The sequence below is a fragment of the Pholis gunnellus genome (genome assembly GCF_910591455.1).
Source record: "Pholis gunnellus genome assembly, chromosome: 16".
Lineage (NCBI taxonomy): Eukaryota > Metazoa > Chordata > Actinopteri > Perciformes > Pholidae > Pholis > Pholis gunnellus.
The window spans coordinates 9,679,444-9,707,205 of NC_136543.1; the positions used below are offsets into that span (position 1 = coordinate 9,679,444).

General features: G+C 41.3%; 4 protein-coding genes across 4 annotated transcripts; 1 reads left to right on the forward strand and 3 right to left on the reverse strand.

The window, feature by feature from the left end:
- Positions 1–563: 563 nt before the first annotated feature.
- On the reverse strand, positions 564–4,140 carry sf3b4 (splicing factor 3b, subunit 4). The gene is made up of 6 exons (XM_079176622.1): positions 4,084–4,140; positions 2,989–3,117; positions 2,341–2,880; positions 1,532–1,675; positions 1,239–1,400; positions 564–915 (listed from the first exon to the last, which is right to left on the reverse strand). Exons 1-6 carry the CDS (start codon positions 4,115–4,117, stop codon positions 746–748), a joined length of 1,179 nt encoding a protein of 392 aa, XP_079032748.1. The 5' UTR covers positions 4,118–4,140; the 3' UTR covers positions 564–745.
- A 939-nt stretch (positions 4,141–5,079) lies between these two features.
- On the reverse strand, positions 5,080–12,771 carry lix1l (limb and CNS expressed 1 like). The gene is made up of 6 exons (XM_079175672.1): positions 12,280–12,771; positions 10,085–10,248; positions 9,657–9,797; positions 9,242–9,337; positions 8,727–8,804; positions 5,080–8,110 (listed from the first exon to the last, which is right to left on the reverse strand). Exons 1-6 carry the CDS (start codon positions 12,611–12,613, stop codon positions 7,859–7,861), a joined length of 1,065 nt encoding a protein of 354 aa, XP_079031798.1. The 5' UTR covers positions 12,614–12,771; the 3' UTR covers positions 5,080–7,858.
- A 6,000-nt stretch (positions 12,772–18,771) lies between these two features.
- Positions 18,772–21,549, forward strand: LOC306708012 (uncharacterized protein). The gene is made up of 4 exons (XM_079175697.1): positions 18,772–18,845; positions 20,559–20,627; positions 20,744–20,867; positions 21,188–21,549. The coding sequence occupies exons 1-4, from the start codon at positions 18,794–18,796 to the stop codon at positions 21,378–21,380; spliced, it is 438 nt and encodes a 145-aa protein (XP_079031823.1). The 5' UTR covers positions 18,772–18,793; the 3' UTR covers positions 21,381–21,549.
- A 166-nt stretch (positions 21,550–21,715) lies between these two features.
- Positions 21,716–27,685, reverse strand: LOC306708677 (polyadenylate-binding protein 1A-like). The gene is made up of 14 exons (XM_079176570.1): positions 26,940–27,685; positions 26,115–26,308; positions 25,532–25,647; positions 25,137–25,276; positions 24,902–24,996; positions 24,683–24,820; positions 24,240–24,335; positions 23,754–24,120; positions 23,519–23,629; positions 23,259–23,401; positions 23,077–23,161; positions 22,655–22,785; positions 22,364–22,463; positions 21,716–22,107 (listed from the first exon to the last, which is right to left on the reverse strand). The coding sequence occupies exons 1-13, from the start codon at positions 27,130–27,132 to the stop codon at positions 22,371–22,373; spliced, it is 1,902 nt and encodes a 633-aa protein (XP_079032696.1). The 5' UTR covers positions 27,133–27,685; the 3' UTR covers positions 21,716–22,107; positions 22,364–22,370.
- Positions 27,686–27,762: the final 77 nt, after the last annotated feature.

A 27,762-nucleotide genomic window follows, 5' to 3' on the forward strand; every position in this document is an offset into this window, starting at 1 on the left:
TATATATATATATATATATATATATATATATATAGGATGGGCCTAGTCTTCGTCCTGATAGCCAGCGTTGTAGTATTAAAAGTAGTATTCACAATGTAAAAATACTCTTAATAGTCCTGCATTCATGTAACTTAAGTAGGGTACAGTGAGACACACTGTGCAGAATGGCTCATTTCAGTGTTATACATATGTTGAAGATGTATTAATTTAACGTGTAAGCTGCATTTTTATGTAATATCTGATCTACGTGGGAGTACTTAACTACTCGGACACTCCCTCCTCCCTTCACAAGACAAAAGAAATGTCTAAATGTATTGGCCTGTTTCCAACAGCAGGCGTTTAAACTTGCAGTATAATACGACTGCCGGGACCAAACAACATTACTGACGAGCCCCAACAAAACCTGTCAGTGAGTCAGCAGCCAGGGAAAAGGGGAATCAATAAAAGAAATATACTATTAACAATGTTAATCACACCTTTACTCTCCTTTTGTGACATGCCAAAATGTCTGCCGTGAAAACGGCCCATTACCATGGGGTTTATAAGAAACACAGAAATCGGTATACGTAATATTAGCGAGTGAGAAACTTGTACTAAAAACTTTATTCGGCGAAGGTCTTCATCTGTACAATGACCGGAAAAAAAATACAAACGGGGTTAAATTATTTTCACTATTACAAACTTGAGTAGATCATAAGATGCTTTAAAAAAAAAATGAGAGCCCGTTTCTGGAGCTTGAGACGGATTATGGTGGCATTGGTGCTCTCATAGGAACGCGGATTGGGACACCGGGGGGCCTCGGAGGCATTGGAGGTCCTCTCTGGAAGCCAAAAGGAGGACGAGGGGGGAGGCCAGCGCCGTAGCCGGGGGGAGGCATGGGAGGAGGCCCTCTCATACCTGGAGGCCCAGGATGACCTGGGAAACAGAGAGGGCAAGAGCGTCATTACATGATATATCTTTACCGTGGACTATTGACCAAAGGTTACCACAGTAAACAATGTTTCAGCATCCTAAACAACAATCATACGCCGAGGTTCAGCGTTATTGTGAATCACTGCTGTTCACACAACAAAGTACTGTACTTTATCTATTACATATTCCAGCTTTTTGCCTCTCCAATCTAGGAAACCAGATACACGCAATTTCTCCATAACTATTTCAATTCACTAGTATAGCTTGTGAAAGCCCTCAAACAATATTTTTACAAGAAAGACTGGAGGAGATGCCACAGCGCTTACCCATGGGAGGTCCATACGGCGCTCTGGGTGGCATGCCCATAGGCGGGGGTGGGGGCATGCCAGGTGGTAGAGGTGCCCGTGACTGATTTGATCCTGGGGGAGCAGGAGGTGGAGGCACCATGCCAGGAGGACCAGGTGGGGGCATGGGCATCTGAGACATACCTGTGGAACAGAAACCATAACGTCTACAGGCGTGCTCCAGCAAGGAACTACTTTCATGTTTTTTTATAATCACCCATGACAGTATTGTCAGTATATTATTGTATAACATTTGAATCTTTAACAACTTTTACCTGGATGCATGTTGCCAGGGAAGGGTGGTGGTCCGGGTGGAGGCCCGCCGCCCTGTTGGCCTACCCCCGCATTAAGAGACATGGACATTGAAGGGGGCATCGATCCAGGAGGAGGAACCGGGGGGAAACCTGGAGGTGGCATGCCTGCACAGAAAAAAAATTGCATTTAAAATCTATTCTTGCATATTCATCTGATACACAATGAATAGCCATCTTGGGCCATTGTTGTCATTTTTAAATGTCATTAGTATCTCATAAAAGGGGCTCATTTGTCAGCTGTCATGTTCACTTTTAGTTGCAGACATCACGCGAGATTAAATCAAATTGATTTAATTATCACCTACTCATCAGTCGGAGAAGCACACCTACAGAGTTCTACTTTCATCTTGTCGCTGGTAATGAAACCGGTTATCTGCTCTCACGGCAGTCACCACAATCAACTACTCAATCTATAGCAATCAATCAGAGGCATCTGCTGTACAAGGAATATGACAACACCGTCTGTTACAGCTTTGGAAAAAAAAGAAAGTACATCTGTTTCTTAAAGCCAACAGAGCCAGTGGTGCGATGGCCAGTTTAGTTTGCTCGCGTATCAAGCGTTACAGATGTGCACCAAACTACAGTATGTTCTCTTTGAGGCGCATGACCTGAAGTGATCATCTTTTAAGTTATTACTAATGGGATATTTCCTCATCTGCTGGTGAAAAGTGGTTGAAAATGTACTGCATTGCACTTCCAACAGAGGTTAAATGATGAACTATTGAAAAGAGAACACCCGATTATGTTTAACCACAGTGTTTCAGTCATACCGATGGGCATCCCGCTTCCCATTGCAGTTAGAACCGGCGTCGGAGCACTCGCCGGCGGTGGAGCATCTGCAAACAGCTGATGTGGCCTGTCGGCCTGCGAAAGAGGGTTTTGTGCTGCCAGGAGGCGCTCTGCGGCCGAGCCATGTCGTTCTCCTTTGGAGTCCTTCTTGAAGGCGTAGGACACCGTGATGGGCCTGTTACAGAGGTACTGGCCGTTCATGGCCTCAATCGCTGCATCTGATGCGTCGAAGCTCGCAAAATTGATGAAAGCATAACCCTTGGAGTTGCCGGTGTCTGGGTCTCGCATGATCTTCGGCGTCTGGAGGATCACGCCAAAGGCACTGAATGTGTCGTAGAGCAGTTTCTCATCAATCTCCGGATCCAGATTACCAATGAAGATGTTCGCACCCACATCCAGGTTTTTGTTGTGCGCAGAGGCCTTATTAACTCGAATGGGTTTGCCGTAGAGCTTTATCATATTCATGATTTTGATGGCATAGTCAGCATCTTCTTCACTAAGGAACTCCACAAAGCCATAACCTGGAATCCGAAAGAGAAAATTAGCTCCGTGATTTATATTTATCTGCAAATGGTAATGTTTGAGTGACCATGACTATCTTCACAACCACCATCAGCTGTGATACTCACCTTGATGTTGACCAGTGACCCTGTCTTTTGGCATGTGCGTGTTGACCACAGGACCAGCCTGCAGGAAAAGCTCCCATAGTAATGGCTCTGATACTTTCTCATCCAAGCCGCCAACATACACAGTGGCGTCTGAAAAAAATAAAAAAAGAAGTTAAATTAAACCTCATATTGAAATGATCTTAGATCTCCAGATTAGACAACATTTAACATGGATTGGAGAGTTGTACTGGTAACCTGTGATGTAGATGTTTCATTCTCTTTCACATTTAATTGAGTTAATGATGCAGTAAAGCCCTTAAAACACACGCACACTCGTCAACAAATAAATAAAAGGGTGCCACAAATAAACTCATTATGCCTGTAAGAGCAACTGTTAAAAGGACATTTTGTGGCTTTTCAATCCAAAAATAGTTGAAATAAAAATAAATAAATACATTTCAATGCAGAATTAGTAGCTCCAATATTTTTTCTATGATGCCTAAATAAGGTGGCTTTTATAAAATACTAGAGGTATATTAGATGTAAATAATAAAGCAGTTTTATCTTTTATTTACAGCTCTAAACAATTAATTATCTAACCTACCTGTTATTAATGTTATAAAAATAATAATAATTTCTACAGACCATATGCCTTGATTATAAAACACTGGGTACAAGCGACATCCCAAATATAACTGTAAAGATAACAAAGTGCGATCATGTGTGTAGATCCTCAACATGACTAAAGCTAGGTTGCTAAGCTAACTTTAGCTGTTAGCCAACAGGAGGTACCTCTGCTTCTAATATGCTCACAGCTGCTATACCTCCATTTATTCAAACATCAACGGTACACGTTTGCTTTTATACAGAAAACGAGTATAATACACCAAAGTAAAGTTAAACAGAACTTCAATGAATGGCGCAATTAGCGGCAAACCAAGCTAGCAACTAAGCACTTCCATGTGATCGACCGGTTGTTTACCACGAACTATTAGTTTAACCGTCGTCTGGTGGCGCTCATAAAAACGAGGAGAGCAGTTTGAAGTGTGGCCCACAAGCGGACTCATAAATGACTTGCAGGACAGGCTGAAAACGGGTTTACAATGATGTAGTTACCTTGGTTTCTCTCTGAAATTGGTCCCGCTGCCATGTTGAATGAACAACGCCAGACGAGCGTCCTTCGCTGAGGCCCCGCCTCTTCCTGTACGTGTGCCGGAGGCGGAAGTAGCACATTATAAATAAATAATATAACATATTTCTGCGAGCGTTTTTAAGAATCTCGTTCTAACTGTATAAGCTATATAATATATAATTTAAAGTATAGAAAAAAGAAAGTGACTACACACTTAAAGAGCTTGGTTGTAATATAAAAGGCTAATGACAGATGATAGATAGATAGATAGATAGATAGATAGATAGATAGATAGATAGATAGATAGATAGATAGATAGATAGATAGATAGATAGATAGATAGATAGATAGATAGATAGATAGATAGATATACACTTTAATACTTTAATGGTTAAAGGAGTGAGTCACTTTTACATCAAACCAAAGATTCTTCGTTATTTTTAACTGAACATACAAAAAATAGCACATGTTTCAACTGCATCTCCACAACAAAGGCTAACATAATCCACACATGTGGACAAGTTCACAATTACTGCAAACTAGCTTCAGCTAGATGCCCCACACTGTATTCATTATTTCAGTTGCAGTATGTCTTTCTATGCAACAATGTTTGTCTGTATTGTCCCTATTAAAATAATAAAGGAGAGAAAAATATTTGAAAAAGGAACCAGGAATTCACGAGCATTCATAATATTCAAAAAGCTTGCATTGTCTGGAACAATTGAAAAGATCCTCATAATCTTTTTTGAAGTATTTCTAATTGCCTTCATAACAAACACAGCTCTAGTCCAAATATGTATTAAAGCACACTATACATACAATGTGTAAATGTAATCTTTGTAAAGCTACTTTTTCATTAGTGTAGATTACACTTACACCAATAAACCAATACAAACAATTATCTATTTAGAGTTACTTGGTCCTAGTTGTGTACTACGCAGTAAAATAAGCGATATGACCAATTAATAAACATTTGTATGAACCATTTTATTACATCATATAAATCTACTAAAAGTATAAACATGGAATACAAAATGTTCATAGAAAATACATACAATAAGGGCCCTCAGAAACACTGTTATAAAACAATACTGTATTGAATATAAAACATATAAAAACATAAACTTAATCAACATATCATGCATCAAAGCCAAAAAATGAAAAACCAAAGGTATTTTTAATAGAAGGGATAGCATAAAACAAAATAGTTTAATAAGCCTTCATTTATAATAATCACAAAGAAAAGTCAAAGGCATTTCTAAGATAAGAGCTCTGAGATTAATGGCTTGTGGTAAAAAAAAAATAACAAAATCACACAAATAATAAGCATCTAACGTAGAAGAAAAATGCAAAGAAAAAGCATACAAAAAAACACAACACACAATTCAAGATCTCCAGCCCCATAATTGTATTTCAGCTTTTCAAATCTAACCAAATTGGTTCATGGGACGATGAAATCACTGACGAGTGTAGAAAACGTATCTGCAGATGAGATTCTGGGAGCAGGAGCAGATAAAAGGGTTCAAGCTGCAGAATTGTGAGGTCAAAGTGTTCATTGTATTCATTAAAAAGTCAGTTATTTTAAATTTTCAGTATTTACTTAAGAGAGCTGCATGGTCTTTTCCAAGAAAAACATTTTGTGCTGCACACATATTCTGCAAGCTGAGTACCAAACAAACAATATATATGATTACAAATGTATACCAACATGTAGTTTAATAAATCCTTCATAATCTAATGTCATGTAACATATTTAAGGATTAGATCGACATTTTGGCAAAAATGCTTGCTAACCTTCTGGTGGAGAGTTAGGTGAAAACATCCTGCCGTTATGCTAAGATAAGCTTCTCGTCTAACTCTCCGCCAATTGAATCAGCAAATTTCCCCAAATGTCCAACTATTCCTTTAAAGTAACTTTACTGTAACAGTAATATAGCATGTAATACATCATTTTAACTTTACATGAAATTACAAAAGACATTGTAAAGCAGAGTAGAACATCTTTTAAAGACCTCATGTAATTAATTCATCTTTTGAGTTTCGAGTCTTAACGTCCAACCAATTCCATGAAGGCACAATGATCCCAGGGAAGAGACACGGCAATAAACTAATAAAATTGGATCTGGCTTTAATCATACTTCTTTTCTGCTGCTTTGTTTTCTATTTGCCGTCTCCCCAAATTTAGCGTAATTAGTTTCTGCTGTTGACAATCCAGCATTCAGCGGTGAGAATGAGCCCTCCTTAACTTGCATAACTCAGCTTCAACATTTCCATCCCACCAGAGCCACACACTATCAATGAAACTCTCACTTCCATTATATGGGGTCCTCAAAAGGCTACTCACTGAAATGCCTTCATCCGTATATAATGTATTCAATACATTTTAGACACATAGAGAAATATAAAGATATCACATTTACAGTATAAACGAAATCAGGTCCTTCAACATAATACACTTTTTAAAAGGTGATAAGTGCGAGTGACATACATTGTGTTCAGCCTGTGGATATACACCAGCACTGCTAACAGATTCTCTTTCCCATATGTGAAAAAAAACACATAAACCACAAGTGCTGGTAGTGTTTTGTATGGACCACAATGACTCACACGTGGCGAATCCGCTTGTTCAAAACAAAAGATTCCTCAACTAATTTTTTTGGCCTGCACATTTCTCCTCTATTCTTTGTATCCGCTGCTGAGATCCCGACCTCCATTTTAGTTTCCCAAGCAACAACTATTTGAACTCCTCTGAATGAAGCACATGACCAACACAACCTGTATCACAAGACTAACTCCTCAGTCTAAATGTTAAACGGCATCACTTTGCAAATCCTTTAGTCGATAGCACACTGAAAATATACATTCAGCTAGTGTCGTGGTCACCAAGCATACAATGCACATTGAAATAGTCAAATGCCTTCAAAAATTAAAAAAATAAATCATAGCGATGGTTCAATATCTGATTTTTCAAAAAACCTGAGCTGCTGTCAGTCACCTGCTGACATTTTAGCAAAGTACCCACAAATTATTACATAAGCCAATAACAACGTTTTAAATGCTTACTTGAATTTCTGGTATTATTTGAGAATGCAATTTCCACATATTTCCACTGTATTCTCATTACAACAGGCAGAGTTTCCACATGAAGGAAGGGTTATAAGGTGGGATCTCAAATCCCACTGCAGATTTAGCTGTTTTTGTGGTGATTTTACAAATATTCGGATTATTAATGGCCACGAGGTACTTGCCAGTAAAGTTTTAAGACCCATACATTTTACCTCCTTTACCTGCCAGAGTCCAAAATACTATACACAAGTAAACACACCCAAAACATGAAAGAAACAAACTTCGATGGTCCATACATTGATTAAATGTGTTTGATTTGATGGGTCATATTAACTTATGTCCCCTACATTCACTGATGAAAGGCAGGCTGCGTGTTTCTGTAGGTCTACTTCGAGTAAATACAGTATGGAATAATGAAAAACCTATAAACCCCAGTCAGGTGGAATGCAAAGCAAGTTTACAGGTCATTTAAAAGAAAGCACTGTTATCCTGTATTCACTAGGCACAAAGAGGTAACGCCTATAGCGGCATGTGTTGGTGATATGGACGGATGTCAAGGCCTGATTACGTGGTCCTCGTATAAAAAAACCACAAGATACAAAACCTAAAAGCGCCTTTATATCTATGAAGTGATCAATACTGTTACCAGGAATCCTAGTGTGTGAAGGCATGTTTCCACGACGGACGGCAGGTTTAGTGTGAGGGCAGCGTGGCAGTGTTGGCTGCATTGAGTTGGCCCACAGCTAACATCAGGATGTCTTTCTTCTCTTTGTAAAAACGCAGTTCTCTGCCCGCCAGCCTGGCGTCCTCCAGCTCTCGCTCCGTCGACGCCACCTCCTGCGAAATAGTGCTCGCTACACTCTGTTCTCGGTTCACCCAGTCGGCGGCCATCTGAGTGCGCATGTCATCATCCAGAGCCCGGTGGGAATAGTGAGCCAGCACTTCCTGCAAATGAATTAGGAGAGAGAAAGCTAAGTGGTCTTGCCAACTCAAGATCTATTGAGACTTTCGTACATCTTTGGCTGTGGCTAAAGGATATCAAGCTAAAAACGTACTTCCAATTCGATGCAAGAGAAACTGATCTTAGATTGTGTATCTGCCAGACACAATGAATCCCCAAAAATTCTAAAATTCAGTGTTCCAGCTGCTAAATCTGTTTTTCCAATCCTTGGCCTCATGTCACCTCACATAAATCTGATCCCACTGAATTCCACACAGTGTATACCGATGTTAGATGCGATAAAAAGAGAGCACTGGTTTTGTATTTCTACTTGAGGAATAAGAATTTTTCAAAAGACTTGCTTCACCTGTACAATAAGAGGATACGCTTTAACGCACCTACAGATTCTTTTAATCAATGTTTTTAGTAGCCTGCGTTAGTATTTATAATGCTTCGTCTGCCGTGACATTTTTTTCCAGCTCCCCTCTGCGCTCTAGCAATGCCCCCCTAAAATGTTAAATCTGTCAAGCCATGTAGGGAAAGATTTGACTTGATGAAAAGTGATGAAAGCTACTACTGCACTTGGATAATTGAACCCATCGCTGAGATGACTGACAGTACCTGTCGGGAACACTGTCGTTCTCTCATGGCTTTGAGACTCCCGTTCCAGTGCAGCAGCTGGAACACGGTCATCAGCTCCTGAAACACAAACACAGCCGAGCCAGCAGGAATTAAGAAGTGCACTAGCTTCAGGACACTCAAAAAGTAGCAATTCCATTTTACAAACCAAGCATGCTTCCTTCAGATTCCCTATTTCTATTTATACATAAGGTTAAGATGTTCTGGCTTCGAGCTCCATGCTTTTAGTAAAAGAGAAACAGGTCACATGTTGGCTTAAACTACTGTGTGTTTCCCCAATGGAGTAGCTAGCTCTTGGTAAGCTAGAGGCATACAAACTATAAATCTCTATAAAACTGGTCTCTATCTTTGTTATACTGTATACATCAGCTGTGTTAACATGCAAAACATTTTAACACAGCATCTGGGCTCAAACCTTGCCAGTGATATTTTCGCTCAACCCTGGTGCGTCTCAGAAGCATGAAACGGTACTTAACACAACACCGAATTTTACGCACCTGAAACTCCAGCATGGATTTTCCTTTGTTGGACTCAAGCATGAAGCGAAAAGCCCCAATTCCTGTGTTGGGATTGTCAGCCTCTTCTCTGTTTCCCTGGAAAGAACTACTAGTTAATGCCAGCGTGCTGTGTTAATAATGAAGAGAGGATCTCTAAAATGTGTGTTGCAAAAGATTTTTAGGAAACAATTGACAGCAGAGTAACCTTCAAAGCATCAATTATTGGTATCAGGTATCTACCGTTCTGCAAATAGCCATTTGCATGTTGCCAACTGCATTACATTTACACATTAGTAATATAAGTAATATAGTACTTGCAATACGAATCTTACATATGTGTCTATTTCTCTCCTTTCATTATTATTTATATATCACCACGACATGGACGGAAGCACACAACCTCTAGGTGACTTACGTTGAAGGAGGCCAGGGCCTCGCTGACGCTCTTCTCAATGAAGTCGTCTGTGATGCGTCGAGAGGGATGTTCATTGAAAACAGAGTTCATCAGAGCAATCTTGGCAGCGCTGCGTCTTGCCTCTGCCTTGGTGGGACAGAACTATTAAACAGTGAAAGAAAACATCCATTAGTGGTCCGATGGAATCAGAAACACCAATATGCAGCCGAAAAAGTTAAAGCCAGCGAGTGTTTGAGGTCTTGCATCCATATTTGTTATGTTGTGGCTACAAAGATGTTGGAATTGTGTAAGCTTGTAACATGGCACTTGAGTGACATTTGTCTTACATTATCATGGGTTTCTCCAACACACAATTATCATTTATTAATGAAACGCAATCTCTGGGATGATCGTATCACAATCATGCTAAGAAAAGGCAGACAAGGTACCTGGAAACTTCCAAAGCAGCTGCCCCCGGGAAGACTGACATAGCAAACATATGGAGGGCTGCTGGTTGGGACCATTTCATAAACAACCAGAGCTCCGTTCCGCAGGTCGGCCCCTCTGGTCAGCTTCATCTGCCAGAACTCCTGTAAGGCTTCCACCACGTTTACTTGAGGGCACAGAGATAAAAAAAAATTTAAAAAAAGAAGCCCTGTCACAAAACTCTCCATTTGTCCCTGACTGAGCTCTGAAACTTCCTCTCGAAACACAAAGATGGAAAGGGTGGGAGGAAGGTCATCTCAAGGAAGTCAGAGGTTTTTCCTGAAAATAATTAGATGGCTGCTAAGAGGATATTCTGCACCACCTCAGTGTCCTCCAAAAGGAAACAACAACAAAGAAAAGCAGTAAAAATGAGTCAGAAATGATTCTTTGGGTGTGGATCTGCAGGGAGATGTGAGTGCAGCCAATGTTATTCAGGGCTGGTTGACTTCTTTTCGCCCTCAGCTCTTACCTGCTGAGCTCTGACTGTTTGATACGAAACACAAGCAGCCTGCTTCTTGTTCACTTACAGAGCCTGGAGAACGATCAGTGCGTTTCAGGGCTGCAGCTCTGCGACTAATGAGGCCTCTGTAAAGAAGCTGAGATATATTCTGACATCAGATATATAAATCCCTGGACTGCAATCCAAATCATTTAGTTATTGCTCTTGCCGTTTGAAAAAGTAAAGTGCTCGCTGTAAACTGTTCTCTTGTTTTAAGCCAGTAAAAGTAATTACTTCTATAACTAAGTTGCTCTTACTTACACAACAAATGAATCCATTGTGTACTCTGTTTAAAACCGCATAAAACATATTTGTTTTCATAAATACACGGTGCTACATGTATGATGAGCCATGGGATGTCCAGAAAAGGCACTTCATTTTCAGTAGTTGCTCTAAATCAAGGCTCAACACACCAAATTCAGACCCAGACCAAGTTATTTTTGAGCGTCTAAACGGTTCAGGAAAGGGATAAAATAGAAAGACAGGAAATATGGGGAGATAGCGGAGGAACACATGCGGCAATGGTGCTGGCCCAGACTCAAACCTGGCCCGGTATCAATCAGCACATATTTGACAAATGGGAGAACGGAAAAGTACAGCTATAAACTGACAGCATGTGTTAATAGTCTTGGGTTTTATTGCAAATTAAAGCCTTTTAATTCCCTGGTAATTATATAATTATAATAACTATACCACAGGAAAAAGGAGTGCCGAATGCCCAAATATGGCTTTTCTGTATAAATGAGATCATTTGCCCAACAAGTTTTCTTCCATAGAATAAAGTCACAACATTGGAGCGACATTAAGATAAAAATATCAGTCTTTGTGGTGCTGCCAATGTTGGCGGTGTTAAGTAGCCTAAATGGGATAGAGGAGGGAAGAAGATGTGAGTCAAGAGCACAGAGGGACAATCTTTTAGGAATAAATCCTATTAGCGGAGAGGAACACTTGTTTTAGCTCAACAGACAACATTATAGCAGCTTTAGGTGTAATGTTAGTTTCATGCATAGTTCTGTCCAATGTGCTGTAGTGATAACTATATATGTGAGCATAAGTTTGGAACAGTAACTAGTGCTTCTTTCTCTAAAAAGTTAGTTGTGCAAATTACATCCATCTGGCAATCCTTACTAAGAGGAATAGTCAGGATAATAGGCAACATATTTAAAGAAAGGTGGATAAACTCACAACATCTTTGCTACTGACAATAAGGAACGTGATATACAATTACATTACAGGGCCAGAGGTGTACTGTGTCCAATGTGAAACAAGTTAACAGTATAAAAGCTTATTGTTCGTAAATGTAATCCCCCAGGCCTGTGCTACTTAATCCTTTAATGAAGTTGTTGAAGACAATGCTACTATACGTGTGTTAATATCAAAGGAAAACTTTGATTCCAGAAAGAAACATTATTGAGATATTGCATCCGATGAATAATCACCAGAATACACGGTGGAACAATACAAAGTCGGTTTATTTGACACAATTGTAGCCAAGCATGTCATTTACAGGAATACAACGTTAGCATAGGTTCTTTTTTTCTGTTGCTAATCCACTTCCAAGCGGATGGCGCAGCTAAAAGTGGCTGTTTCTGCTCCTCCAACTCCAAACTGGAGTTATCGCCACATTAAACAGAGCAGTATACCACCAGTGGACGTTACCTCTGCCGTAACCTTGCGTGTGTTTTGCGAAGCTGCGGACCACCGCCTCCACCGCCTCCTTCAGCACCGCCGGGTTCCCCGGGTTACAGTGCCCGGTGGCCCCGAGCCCCGCTCCGATGCCGCCGTACAGGCTGTGGAGCTGCAGCGGGGGCAGCGGTGGGGGAGGCCCGGACGAAGCGGCCAGGGAGGCCGGGGAGGGCAACAGCGGCGCGATGGGGACCGTAACCCCGGGCCGGAGAGAGGAGCGCAGGGTCCCGGTCGGTCCGGAACCGAATCCAATGCCTGGCTGTAGCCTCTGAGGGCGGATACTGTCCGGCATCACGCTAGATTCCATTGTCCAAACGTAACGTCTGCGTAAAGTCCTGGTCTGGATTCAATTTGTACCGATCAACCCGACGGGTTTCAGGTTCAAAATATCTGAGGGCTTGATGAACAGAGTATTAGCAGGGTTTTTGTCAATCACAGTCGAAAGAAGTACTCAGCCGATGTTCATTCGACACATATCACCGCTGCTGTGCATCCTCACTCTCTGCATTAGGCTGCGGGATTGTCAGTCAACTGATGCCTTCATGGATCCCTCGTACTCTACAGACTCTGTGTTAAAGAACCATGACTGTATTTTTAAATGTCAAACCATTAATGTCCGTGGTTTTTAGTACATTATCATTATAGATTGTGTGCTTGGTTTCTCATCCAAATTCAGAAATTCAGTGTCTAAGGACAGTGTGCCATATGCTGTAAACACTGTAAAGCCCTCTGAGGCAAATTTGAGATTTGTGATTTAGTGTTACTATACATGAACAAAATGTATTTGAATATAAATGACGATTGTAACCTTGACTTTGGCCCTGATTTTCTATTTTATCAGGTTTATCAGAAAAGGGTTAATTTAACTCGGTTGTGTTTGATTGCATTACATCAAAAGGTGTGTCTTATTTTCTATGCACCAGCATTTACAAACATGAGGATGACGTAATATTAAAAAGTCAGTTGGTGATGGAAGATGTGGTGCCGGAAAAATCATATAAATAAGTAAATTACACTAGAAGGCAGAATATTACAGTGTGCCGCTTCTCACCAGAGATTACTGATAGACGCTTGTTAATCTCATTTGTAGAACCAGGACGTCAATATTTGATTCAATTATGAACTTTGTCAGATGCATTTCAATTCTATTGAAGTTTACTTAATGCTAATAAAAACTGACAATGCAATTGTTTACTCAATTCCCCTTTCAATGGTCAAGTGGCACAGAAGGAAAACAGATGCTGTTGTGTAATGCTTCAAAACAATTCCTTAAAAGAGCAAACTCCTAAATATCACGATTTGATGACTTGTGCATCAGGGGAAAAAAATGTTTCCCCACATGTATGTAGCATGTTCAAGTTGTGCGCATACCGTTGTCATAATTACGATCTTTTCTATCGCACCTGAATGCAGCAGTGGAAAGTCAAAGAAATATCAAGCCAAGAAATCTGAGCCTCTGTTCTCTGGCACCAACAGAGCAGAGCTACAGTGAGGGTTTACAGCTGCGGCTCTGCAGCCTGGAGCATGTGATTAAAACTTAGAGGTCGAGTAACTCAATTTATTCGATAAGAGGGTGAAAACAATGATGAGCCTTCTTTGAAACAGACAATAAAAGTTTTGAAGTAACTTGGTCGAGCTTTGAGTTAGTGGACCACTGAAGTCTTGAAGGGGAAATGGGACATCCTCTTGAGTTTCCTAAATGTTTTGTATGACTTTCTGGTGCTTGTGTAATTTTTTCATTCTTTCTGTGGTCTGGTTTGTGGCCAGAGGAGTGTGGAGGAGGATCTTTTTTTTTTTTTCAAAGCTGAATCTGCAAAAAGGTTAAACACATTCGAGTAGACTGAGGGACTGTGAGAATACCACAAACATCTAACATTTGAGCTGTGGCCTGTTTACAGCACACGCACAACAGTCACATATCAGAATTGTAATGAGTGTTTGGCTCACTGGAGGGCGTGCTCTCATTTCATTACATCAGTTAATAACCTCAGCTATGCAGCTCAGTGACGTTTGGTCACTGATGTTGTTCTCCAGTCGGTTTCTAGTGCTTAGTTGTATGTGTGTTCGCTGCATTTACTTTTTTCCCACTTCTTGTTATCTTTTCCTTCTCTCACTGTTGCTCACATTATTGTAATTATAACTAGCAGCCAGCCTAAACATGTTGTTTTAATTTTTTTTCTGCCTTTTTCCATTTTATATTTTAAACTTCTACTCTCTGAGTTACAAATATTGTACTTTTTACTTTACATTTACTTGGCATTTAAAGATACTAGTTACTATTCAAATTAAGATTTGACATAAAAACATTTTCAGATGTCTGTGAGTTGTTGGCAGTCACCCAAAATACACTTTCCCCTTTAACCCTGGTTTCAGTTACATAACATTGAAGCCAAAAGACGTAAAAAGTTCCAATAATTCTCAAAAAAAAAACAAGATTCCAAGAAGTTAAAATAAATAGTTGTGTTGCACAACTTTGTTTTATTTTCTTCTATCCGGCCTCGTGACCCATCACATTTATCTTGTGAACCTTTGAAAGAGGCCCTGACCTCTACGGTTGGGAAACACTGGACGTAATACTTGTTAACTGTTTATGAAGTAGTTCAAACTAGATCCACCTCCACCAGCAACAGCAGTGAAGTGCTGCTTACACATTGATGCACCAGTTACAATATAATCATGACAGCACACCAGTCATAAGGGTCATTTCAATTACATTTTGCCTGTAATACTTCTGTACTTTTACTTATGAATGCCTTTGAATATAGGACTTTAAGACTTTTTTACATTAAGGTATTGGTATAAGTAAAGGATGTGAGTATGTCTTCTACTATGCTTCTCCTTATATTCCACTACATCTGTATAAATGTAATTTTTAGGGGACAGGGTTGGTGTGTGAAAGCTGGAGTTACTTTACAGATTAAAATCATTAGATCAGTTTAAGAATATGATACATTGTTACAAAAGAAACGACAAACACTCTATAAAGTATATTACCTAGTTCAACTAACTCCATTTCTACCAGTCAAAACATTAAAATGTTTTGTAATAATAATAATAATCCAATTATAGATTCAGTTGTTTTTTTTCTTTCTCTTTCTGGGTTTTTTGTGCTACACTTTGTATAATACAGCAAAACTACAGACGATACTCAGCTTTATGTTGGTAAAGGTGAACACTTCTACCAAACTGTTCACCTTTTCCTGCTGCAACGTTTATGTGTAGTGCTCCGTGTCCGTGTCATCCTTTGCATGCCTTGCATACCAGTTCCTTTTTCATTTTATGAGGATGTGTTCGAGAGACGTAAACAACCTAAGCTGTTTTCACCAGGAGAGTCCAGGCCAGTGGTGAACAGACTCAGGACAGAGAGAATACATTCCCACATCTGGTTTTGATCTAAGCTTAGTCTGACTTTTAAAACTCCAGTGCAGGGCTTTCCCACTGGATGAAAAGAGAGTCACAGGATTCTCGCTCAAGTTTTATTAAACAGCTTGTGTTGTTTATGTTAACTTCTCACATATTTCCTCCGTATTCCCATTTATCCCCGTTTTGAATTGTTTATGACTTACTGAGGAGGAGTGGGGCTGAGAGTTAATGACTTTACAGCAGCCATAAAGATAGACTGGAACACCCTGTTGGATGTAAACCAAAGGTAGAAGGGTTACATCCACATGTATGAGTGTCATACTTCTCCCCAAAGGACAGCTGACTGAGACATTTTTAAAGACCATATTGTTGTTATTTTCTTAAAAACTCTTTTCTTTTTAGAGAATATTTTTCAATCCTGTGGTCCTTTAAATTGAGTAAAAAAGAAAAGTTTTGTATTTATTCTAAAACAAGAGTAAACTCTTAATTGAACACGCAGACATAAATCCTCATAATTAAAGTTCAAGATGTAGTTTATATTAAGTAAGTAAAAAACTGTCCAAAGCCATAGCAGCTGATGGGAATGTCTTTAGTTTTACATGTATTTAATGGACTAATTGAAATGTTGAGTCATGAGATAACAAAAGTGATTGTTCTGAATTTATCCTGAATGGGGCATGAATGTATGTATGTACCAAATTCCATGGCAACCCATTTAATAGCTGCTTAGACACATCACTAAGAACCACACACGTCTACCTGCTGGTGGTGCTATAGATGACAAGTTAAGAGATCATCAAAGTCATCAGGATTCATCCTCTGGGAACCATGAATGTCTGCGCCACAGTTCATCCATTCAACATTTATGATATGTCAGTCTGCACCAAACTGGTGGACTAACACATGGACTGACATTGCCATTCCTAGAGCTATGCTGCTAGCATGGCTAACAAGAAAGAATCAGAATCAGCTTCATTGGCCATGTATGCGTAGGCGTACAAGGAATTTGACTTCGGTTTTTGTATCTACATGTATCTACCATGTACAAATATAAATATAAATATACAAAAGTAGATATATATGAACATAAAACAACACCAATGACAGGGCGACAGGTGACAGGCCGGTAGTCAATTGATCCTGTGATGGAGGATGTCTTGGGGACCGGGACGATCGTTTGTCGTGCGTTTGTAACACCAGCTCTCAGCAAGTGACTCTGCTTGTGTCTGGAGATGTCTCAGACAGATCACCAATTACACACCTAAAACAGCCCACTCTATGAATGACCTCCGCCTGGCAGACGAGCTGAATGAGTTCTACTGTAGATTTGAAAGACAATGGGACAGTCCTGACTCCATCCCCCACAGCCCCATCAACCAGCCCCAGACCACCAGCCCCCCCCCCCCCCCCCCCCCCCCCCCCACCCCCCCACCCCCAGCCCAGCAGGGGCTCATAACTCTGTATCACCCAAATCAGGACCAAGACCTCACACCATACGAACAGTTTCTTCCCATCCGCAGTCGGGCTCATTAACAAAGCCCGGGAGCCCCACTGACTCTGTCATCCCCAGGACAATTTCCTACTGGTCCCTCCCCTGCACATCCCTATGTTTCTTTATATTCTTTTATATTCTATTGTACATTTTAATATGTTTCTATTTCTTGCACTGTGTTGATTGTTGTTGATTGTTTAATGTTATGCACCACCCGCCATGACAAATTCCTTGTAGGTGCAAACTTCCATGGAATGGAACGGTTCTGATTCTGATTCTGATTCTGATTGAAGCAACAGGGGACTTCACACAGCTCCAGTGATTGGTTGAAGATCTGCGTGAAGATAGGGGGCCAGCTGGTAAGCACAGACTCAGGAGGCTGACACACCGTCTGGGCCCCGGTGCCTTCTTGATCGTCTGTCTGTGAAAGAGCAGACTCACATTCTCTTCGCAGATCATCAGTGCTGGTGGGGGGTCGGTTGGGAGAGGTGAGGAGGTCGTAGGGGGTGTGGGTGGTTGTTTGATGTCAGAGAAGTTGGGGGGGGGGTGAACGTGGGCTTATCAAACCTGCAGTAGAACACATTCAGGTCATCAGCCAGTTGGTGATTCTCCACAGAGTGGGGGGATGGTCTCCTGTAGTTGGGGAGGTCCTGCAGGCCTCTCCACACTGACGCAGGTTTGCTGGCTGAAAACTTGTTTTCCAACTTTTCTACTACTACTTTTTGTAGCTCCTCTTTCCTGTCCTGATCTCCTTTGTCAGTCTGTTTCTGGCCACGATGTATATATATATATATATATTAAGAATGCTTTCCTGTGAATATAATAATTTTGTTAATGCCATAAAATGATCCCCAGGGAGTGATCATAGATTCCTATAAAATAAAACATACATTTTATGACCACACTCACATTTTTATATCTTTATTTACCACGTAAAGTGCCATTGAGTACCTTTTAAAGCGTTATACTAATAAATAATACAAAATTATTATTATTATTATGTCTATTTTCATGAGGGCAGTGACACAACATGGACCACTGCATTTGTAGCCTAGTTTGCGACATCTAGACCGACTTCTATACAAATAGACACAAAACTCAACATTACAACAACACAGATCAATCAAATAAAATCAATCAATCAAAAAGATCATAATCAGAACATTCATCACAATCATAATAAACTTTATTTATAGGGCACTGGAAACAAGTTACAAAGTGCTGAATACAAAAGCACTATCTGAAATAATATGAAAGTATTTTACAGCAACAATAGTACAATAAAATGCAAAGTAAAACAATAATAAAACAAGACAGTGTGTCAGTTCTCTTCTCTGTTATATCTGTTGAAGCTCTTGTGTCATTATCAAACGTTCTGGCCTGGCTGATGCTGTTACCAGTGATTAAGCCGTTTATTTAATCACTATGATAAGATGTACACTCATGTTGGCATGTCAGCAGACGGACTGTTGGACTTTGGTTTAGTTTGCTCAGGTGGCAAACAGAGTTCGCAAGGGTCAGTGCTGTGATTCCGTTACCGCCACAAACATCCAATAATGTTTTGTTTCTTTTCTTGTCCAATCAGATTCACATCACGTCACGGCTGCATCTTCATGCAGGACAATAAAAAGTATGAGAGTCCCACAGGAAAGCCCCATCCGGTCCAACTTCTCCTGCAGCACAGGTGAGTCTAGATCTGTTTTGTTATGGGCTTAAACAATGAGACAATTCCAATAACTCTCCTGGAATGTAAGACTACTAATTGTTACTAAACTAAAAGACTGAAAGGCAACTTTTGAGGGTAAAATGCATTCCTTTAAAGATTTTATGAGGGAACTGATGTTGTATAATGGCAAAGGGAGGATTTTGCTCCTGAAGGTCTTGATGTATCTCAATCATGTTTAACATGTTTAAGTTTTCAATGTTATACTTTCATGTTAAGTTCTGGCACAATCCTGTTCAGTCTATTATTTAAAATTGTATTAATAGATTAATAGATTTAGAGTTTGTGAACACAAAATAATTTTTCTTAATGTTGTTTCATCATCTGCAACAGAGATTCTTAACACACAAAGCCCCAAAGCAGCGATAGACATTGGTATATTTGCATACATTCAGATTTAAAGTCTATGGTCTAAAAAGGATATAAAAATGACGCTAATTAGTTTTTTTAAATGTACTTTAATTTTAATGAAAGTTTAAAAGTATTTAAAGAAGTATAGTGACAGACAGTATAGTCTGATTAACACTAAACCAATGGAAGTGCTTGGTTATTTATGTGTTATCAGTAAATCATAAAATATATTTTTAATTCCAAAGAGGAGAAAATATGCCCTCATCCACGGGTGGTCCAATTCCAGGAACTTAAAGGGGAACTAGTTTTTAAAAAATTGGAAACATGAACAAGTCTTTCACAAATCCACAAATTGGCAGCGCTAAAACTCAGATGTGTCTATTAAGACACATTAGACTTGACATTAATTATATCAAGTATAAAGTGTGATGTGCTCCATAGACAATGAAAAATGTTAAATATGACACTGAGAGCACCCAGGGGAATGTTTTGAGTATATGGTACACTTGTAATAAAAAAGAAATGACTGTAATGTAATGGACATTTCTGTTTCACAACTAAGAACACTAAAGCTCATTTGCGTCTCCCATTCAATGTCTACAGAGCAGCTGCAGATTTAATACTTGATGGCAAGTTTGAGACTAACTTCTCTGGTTTCTGGCTTTGAGAGTAACTCATGTTCACAACCAGCCATGGAAATAACGTTTTGGAATTCTTATTTCATGAAAATAAGCTTTCTCTTCTACAAAATATCTTATTCTAAATTCATTAAACAGTTGTAGTGAAATGTTCTGCTCTTGATTCAGAGCAATGAAATATAGATGTTAATTTTGTGACCTGGGAACACGTAACCTAATTATTCCAAAGTCAAGGTTCTCTCTCCAGCTTTTTACTGCAGTTATTGACGCGATGTCGCTGATAAGCCAGATAAAGTTTACAAGTTAATGCGTGGGGGTTTGGACAAACACGCGGTGACTACAAATATTTATTTTATTACCTCATCGCGAGAAAGCCAGACTGGCATTCCTAGAAAATGGGCGAACTTTCATCAGGGAGTCATCTGATCGAACAACAAAAGACCTCTCTATTCAACTTCTGAAAAACAACTTCATGAAACATCTTAATGGCCCATTTTGGATTTCGAAAGGAACATTGTCAGGAAGGTTAACTACAAGCACAATGGTGTAAAAAAAGATGGTGCTTTTTTTAAGTCAGCACAGGTATGATTATATTGCAACAGAGCAAAAATGACACAGAGGAACATGCAGCATCTCAACATCTGGTTATATCATCATCATCATGCATAAATGTTTGCTTTTGTAGGTCTCCTCCACTCAGCAGCCATGAAATTCTCCCTCATTGCCACCATTGTTCTGCTTGCTCTGGCACAAGGTAGGACCTTCACATTTACTTTATCTTCTCCAAATGAGAAGAGTGCAAGTATTTAGTTTATCGGAGTTGTGAAAAACATACTTAATTGACTTTTTTTAATCTTTGGAAACCTACAGGAAGCTTTGCACAAGATGCTGTCGATCTGGAAAAGCTCGGTCAGTACTTTGAGGAGATGAAGACCAAGTTGATTCAGGACATGAGCGAGCTAATCCGCAACCAGGACCTGGCAAACCAGGCTCAGTGAGTACAGCGAACCCGGGAATCCTCCGTCTCACCACATATAGAAGGTTTAGGGTATTCAAGATAATAACTTGAATACTTCTTCCACTGCTGTTAAATGGTTGTCAATAATCATGTACGGCTTACTTTAAAACAATAAAATGTAAACACCCCAAAAAAACCACCAACACTTATTTCATCATTTGGGGAACCCAATTTCACTGACTTAGCGATAAAAAAAATAAAGATTTGAATTGTTCTGCAGTAGCCCAGGACACATGCTAGCAACAGAGACCACTCTGGTTTTCATATATGATGGTTAACCATGTTCTACCCCACAGGATCCATATTCAGCCTTTAGTCGCTCAGATTCAGGAGCAGCTGAAGACTGTTGCCACCAACGTGGAGGAGCAGATCAAGCCCCTGGCTGCCAACATGCAGGAACAGATCAAGCCCCAGCTCGATAGCTTCAAGCAGCAGATGGAGACCATCTTCCAGAAGATGACGGAGCAGACCTTGGCCATTGCAAACTAAACAAACTGTCCTTCCAAAAGATGCAAATGTGCCCCCACACCACCCTCTTGCATCCAATGGCTGGCCTGAAAGTGCAGCTTAAGATGTGTTTCATGTGATTGCTGACATCATCATCTCTGTCCCAAAGCACTATTAAAACTTGAAACACAACTTCACTGTGTACATTTCATTTGTGCGTTTCTTTTTTTGGCCACTTTATCATTGGAGTTCTGAATGGGTTTGATTTGGCCAACACATTTGGAGACTCTTACCACGATCATGTTACTATAGGTCATAGGAACAGGCTTATTGCCACGATTTGTAATTTCACAAAAAGCCAACAAGACACATACAGATTACTTTATATGTTTTATTCAAGCAAGCAAAGGTGAAGGGAAATTTCACAATAAACGGGCTTCTACAGCCCAAACATTCAAACATTTCAAAAAGGGAAAGAAATGGCAGAAAAGGAATGCTTTCAATCTTATTTTATCACGGAATTCTTCTCTAAAACCTCTCATGAACTGGTCATTTTTTATTTTAAGTTTTTCTCTTTTTTGTGTATTTTCTCTTTTTAACTCAGCCAACAAGGCCTGGCGTTTGTTCATTAGAGGCCTGGCTGGAGACTTGTTTCCATAGTTATTTTTTTAATATATCATTTGACTTCTTTTTACTTTGTTTTATGCATTTTAATATTTTTTCACTGTTAAGATCCATCGGTGAAGCTAGGATCAAGGTTCCCCCACTCCTGTGAAAACACAAAAAGACAATCTGTGATACTAATTACTACTGTACATGTTTATGTGCTTCGCTTACAACACCATAGTTATAAGTATCGCCCGCATCAGCAGTCGTCATGTTGAGAGCCATGTGCAGGTAATCTTTAATTTAGCGTTGTTAAATACACAACTAGTACGATATGTGTGGCAGTGTCACGTGAAGCCATAATCTCCTGTCAACACCGTCCTTTCCTTGTTAAAGCAGCTCTGGGAAACGAGTCATACCTTGGGTTCAGACACTCGGGACACCAGCTGAATTCGTCACAGTCTTCTGGACGGCCTCCTTTGCCTGGTGGGCTTGAAGCACAGCCACTGCCTCGTCCACCTGCAAAGATTGAGTTGTTGAATGTTGCAAACGCCACAGCATCGTGGTGGGATCTTAAAAGTGCTCTGCTGCAACAAGATCCACCTTTCCTGCACATCAAGCTAACTAGCGAAGAAGCATACCAGCACTTAAAACTCACATGGGACATTTCGATTAAGAACAGAAGGTCGTCTCTGAACTTAAGTTCTTACCTTTGAGCGGAGAGACTCTGGGGACTCCAGCATGTGGAGAAGCTCAGAGTTGTCAATTTCCAGCAACATGCCAGTGATCTTCCCCGTCAGGCTTGGGTGCATGTTCTGGATCAGTGGGAAAAGACGTTCACCTAGAGGAGTGACGGACACAGAGGATTTAATACAGAATGTAATCATCACTCACCGAGGGACGGTTACTGAGACAACACCATGTTAATACACGTGTTATACAATGTACAGCACAGACGGTCAAGTGGGGGTGTTGTTTCCTTAGCTGGAGATAGAGGTGGAGTAAAAGTAGTCGTAAAAGTCTCAAGTTGAAATGATATTGCACGTACTGGGTGCAGTGAAAGTCGGGGGGGATGAGTGCTACGTCACTCTAATGCGGTATGTGGTCATTAAGAGCTGTTGCTGAAGCTTACCCAGCATCTGCTTCTGTTCCTGTGGCGGAGCAGCTGCCAGCATGGAGGACGTCAGAGGCTCCTGTCCCTGAACATGGACAGCAGGCTGTGGGGAAAGGGACGCAGGAAATTATAAGTCAGACGTTTTCCCCACATGGAGGGCAGAACAGGTCAGCAGCAGTTGGCCCAACAAAGATTTGTACCTGCTGCATGGGGACTTGTGGCTGAGCAGGTATGTGCTGCTGGGGATTGCGGACTCCCGCGGCATATTTGTACTGAGGGACTCCGCGCACAGGAACGCCTGCTGCTGCAGTTGCGATGGCCGGTCGGGGGCCCATGGTCTGAGCTGTGGCAAGAACAGGGGGACAGAAACATAAACGCAAAGAAACAAGCAGCAGTCATACAGTCGAACTGTATTTGATGTGCAGTTGGACAGACTATTGATTGAGTACGGGTGACTGACCGACACGCTGGGTGGACATCATGCGGGGCACCTGGGAGGTCGGCCGCATGGCGCCGAAGGTCTGAGGGCGCGGTGCTGAGGGACGCATAGCACCCGGCATGTTCTGGAAGTCTATGAACACACAACAACATAGTGGCTTTGTGTACAAACAACTGCTTATTGTTTCAGTGCTTTAAAAATGACAATAAATGTACACGATGATTGAAGGACAGCTTAAGAAAGGCTAGATACTCACGTTGTGGCCTGACGCCTTGGGTGGCCCAGCGTGGGCTCGGGCGGAGCTGGGCCATCTGCCCAGCAGCTTGGTAGTACGCGGCGCGGTTCTGGGCCTGAGGTATGGCTGCCATGAAGTAGCCAGAGGGCGGGGCCGGCTGGTAGGGATTGATGACCGGGTTGGGCACCGCACGCACGCTGGCCATGCGCTGCATGTACTGGTTGGTCAGGTGGGCCTGGCGCTCCTCCTTCCGCTGGGCCAGGGCCACGTACAGCGGCTTGGTCGCCACGATGCGTCCGTTCATTTCCGTCACCGCTTTGGTGGCCTCCTCCGGGGACGAGAAGCAGACAAAGCCGAAACCTTTGCTGCGCCCTCCCTCCATCATGACCTGAGGAGCGAGAGAGTCAAATGTCACCGATGAATGAATCTGGGCACCGGTAAATGAGAGCAGTTCCTATAAGTCATCTATAAAATTACAGAAAGCTAAGAAAACAGCTGATGTCCTACCTTGGCACTGGTTATGGTGCCGAATGGTGTGAACTCCTTACGCAGACGTTCATCGTCAATCCCATCATCAAGGTTCTTCACGTACAAGTTGACACCCTGAAAATAAGACAAAACTAATGTTAACTTGTGTCATTTCTTTGAAAACATTACATATTAGATATAAATAATCCAATGCCAAAGGACTGAAAAAAGTCCCTTTACTATGTATTTAATGCATTTGTCTGTAATACATATTTATCCCCAGAGATCACGGTGAAGAAAGGTGGGGCCCATGAACTACAGAGTCACTGTTGCAGCTATTTTGGCCAGTGCAACCTATTGAGGAGGGAGCACCGAATTTGACAAAGCTGCAGCCGGTCAACCTGCTTGACCGGACGGTATGACCGAAGGGATCGATTAGAAGCAACTATCAAGTTGCGTTGAATCTGACAGAGGAAGCAGACCTGGTAGCGAGTCATGCGGTCTTGTTTCATTTGCTCAAATTTGCGCTTGAGCTCCGTCTGTCGCTCCACCTTCTTCTGGGCGCGGCCAACGTAGATGAGCTTGCCGTTGAACTCCTTCCCGTTCAGCTCATCCACTGCCTGTAGAAAATAGGAAAACCAAGTCAACTCAGAGGCCGTAGTGGTGGTGGACGTCTCCAGGCGGTTGGGACAAACTCTTACCTTCTGGGCGTCCTCGTGCCTTTCAAAGCTGACGAACCCGAAGCCTCGAGACTTTCCGCTGTCATCCGACATGACGCGGATACTCATCGCGTTTCCTAAACAGAGACATGCATTTAGTAACTATATTTTACCCGATCGTGTTTTAAAGCAGATGATCAAACCATTGCGTCTCTATGCACAGGAGCAGACTTAGTCATTTCATTGAGCGGTTTGGAGGTTGGACACCCGGACTGACCATATTTACTGAAGACGTCCCTCAGCTTCTCTTCATCTATGTCTTCGCCGAAGTTTTTGACGTAGACATTTGTGAACTCTTTGGCTCGGGCACCCAGCTCCGCCTCGCGCTCTTTGCGAGACTTGAAGCGACCCACGAATCTGCATTGAAATGGACATTAAGCAAATGATTAATTAGACATTAACTAGATTAATTATAGGAATAATAAAATGTTCTGCTCATTGCAAGTGAAAAGCAGACCATGTGTGTTCATCAAGCTCCTTATTACACACGTATCACACATTATGTGCTCAAGCATCATTGTGCAACCTTCGAATCAGAACATGTGCAGTGTTAATTGAACAAAAAGTATTTTTCACATATTAGTTTGAAACAAGTTAAAAACGTTCACTTACACTTTGCGGTCATTGAGCAGCATGCCATTCATTTTCTCAATGGCTCGTTCGGCTGCCTCCTGAGTCTCAAAATGCACAAAGCCGTAGCCTTTAGAGCCATTCTCGTCACAAACCACCTTAGAGGAAGAAACACATGCTGCTTTAAAGCCACACACACACACACAATGCAGTATATTCAACCTGAAATTGTCTTATTCGTCTCCTCGCTGAAACTGACTTTCTATTGTGTCCTTGTGTTGGGAAACGAGCCCAGATTTACTTTAAAACTGTGTGATTGTTAAGACCCTGTGTGATTGTTAAAAAAAGACAAGCTGTTGGGGGAGAATTTCACACGAGGTAATGTCTCTAGTATAAATTACCATCGGCCATTTACGAAGCTCACACATGCAAATGATGGCTGCACTCACAATGCTGTACCACAACAGTGACGGTTGACCATCCCTGATTCAGGTTAGATACAAGAAACTGGGGCTACATCCACACTACTAGGTTTCTGTTTTGAAACGCATATCTTTAAAACCCTGGCTTTGAAAGGAAACTTATTAGTGTGGATGGAGCCTGAGTGGGGAAACTAGTCTTTTACCTTGCACGACAGGATGTTTCCAAATGCAGAGAAGGTGTCGTACAGAGCCTTGTTGTCGATGGACTTGTCAAGATTCTTAATGAAGATGTTTCCCACGCCGCTCTTTCTCAGTGATGGATCCCGCTGCGACCACATGATGCGCACAGGCCGCCCCTTGATCACATCAAAGTTCATGGTGTCCAGTGCACGCTCGGCTGAGGGAAGAAACACGGGAGCAGGGGTTAGATTATTTATGACACACAGTCTTGACGGTGTTTCTAGTGCTTAGGGTTTGCAGGGAAACTGAATAAAACTGTTGTGTTTAGGGCAGTTTTAACACCATGATGTGAAACATTTTTGCATCCAAGAAAATCAAAAGGGCAAATGCAGACCTGTGCTCTCATCAAGGGGATGCAGAAAATGTAGATATTTTTTCTTCTATACAGTATGCAGGGCTGACATATTCTAACATTTTTACAAAACAGGTATACTATTTATTTCTTATCTACAGATAAAGATGGATGTTCAGATCATTCTAGGGAGATTCAATCAAAATGTGTTGTGTCAGCTGTTTAGGGAGAACAGTTGGGGTGTTGTCCCGACAGAGCGGAGAGAAAGAGGCATTGAGTATTCAGCTGGCCGATAGATAGCGGTCCACTGCTACATTACAAGGGTGGGCAGGGCGGACGTGGTGCTTTGCTGCTACGCCACTGCTGGGGAGGTTCAACTGAGGAGACCCTACCGACAACATGTCGGCCGCAGTCACGTGTAGTAAAAAAACGGGGGCTAGCTTTCACTTGTCACATACTGTCATATTAAAATACAGACATTTAATAAAGTACATACCGTCCGCTGGCTGCTGGAAGTTGACATAAGCGTATCCGAGGGAACGCCGGGTAATCATGTCCCTACAGACCCGGATCGATAGGATAGCTCCGGCTGGGCTGAATTTCTCGTACAGCATGGCCTCGGTCACATCTTGATGCAGATCCCCGACGTACAGGGAAGCCATGGGGTAACTGGGAGCACTGGGATTCATTATCGAGGCTAGTAAAGCACCTCGGGCGAAGCCGGATTTTCTTGACGGGGGAAAAAAGTTTTTCCGGCTACAGTACGAATGGTTATCTCACGGTCACGAGCGTCACGTCAGTTCGGGGGCAGAATGCTGATGGTTAACGTTAACAACCGTTGGCTTGTCAGTTGAAGGGTTTTGAGTAAAAAATGTATGAGATAAATATGTTAAAATGTCAAAATGTCGACTTCTAATGGGGTTAAAACTGTCATTTAAATGTGACACACAATGATAAAAGCAAATAAACGTTACTTAGCTTCGGTTCTGAACCAGTAACACGTCGACTGAAAAAAAAATGCCGTTGGATTTGTTAGGCAGCCCGTTCTTATACGTTACCGTCCAGTCCGCGAATGTCTAACGTTACTCCAGCTTCACCGTTGTTACAAAAAGAAGAAGAAGAAGGAAAAAAAAAAGGATTTTTTGTTTTTTTATGTTTTGAGGTTTTTTTTGTATTTTTATTTTTTTATAGAATGTGTGAGCGGGCTCAGGGGCACACACGCACTCACACAGCACCAACAGCCGGGGTTGAGGGGTGGGTGAGCGCCGGGAAGTTGACGTTTATATACTAGTGGGCGCGTCACCCAAATGGACCAATCA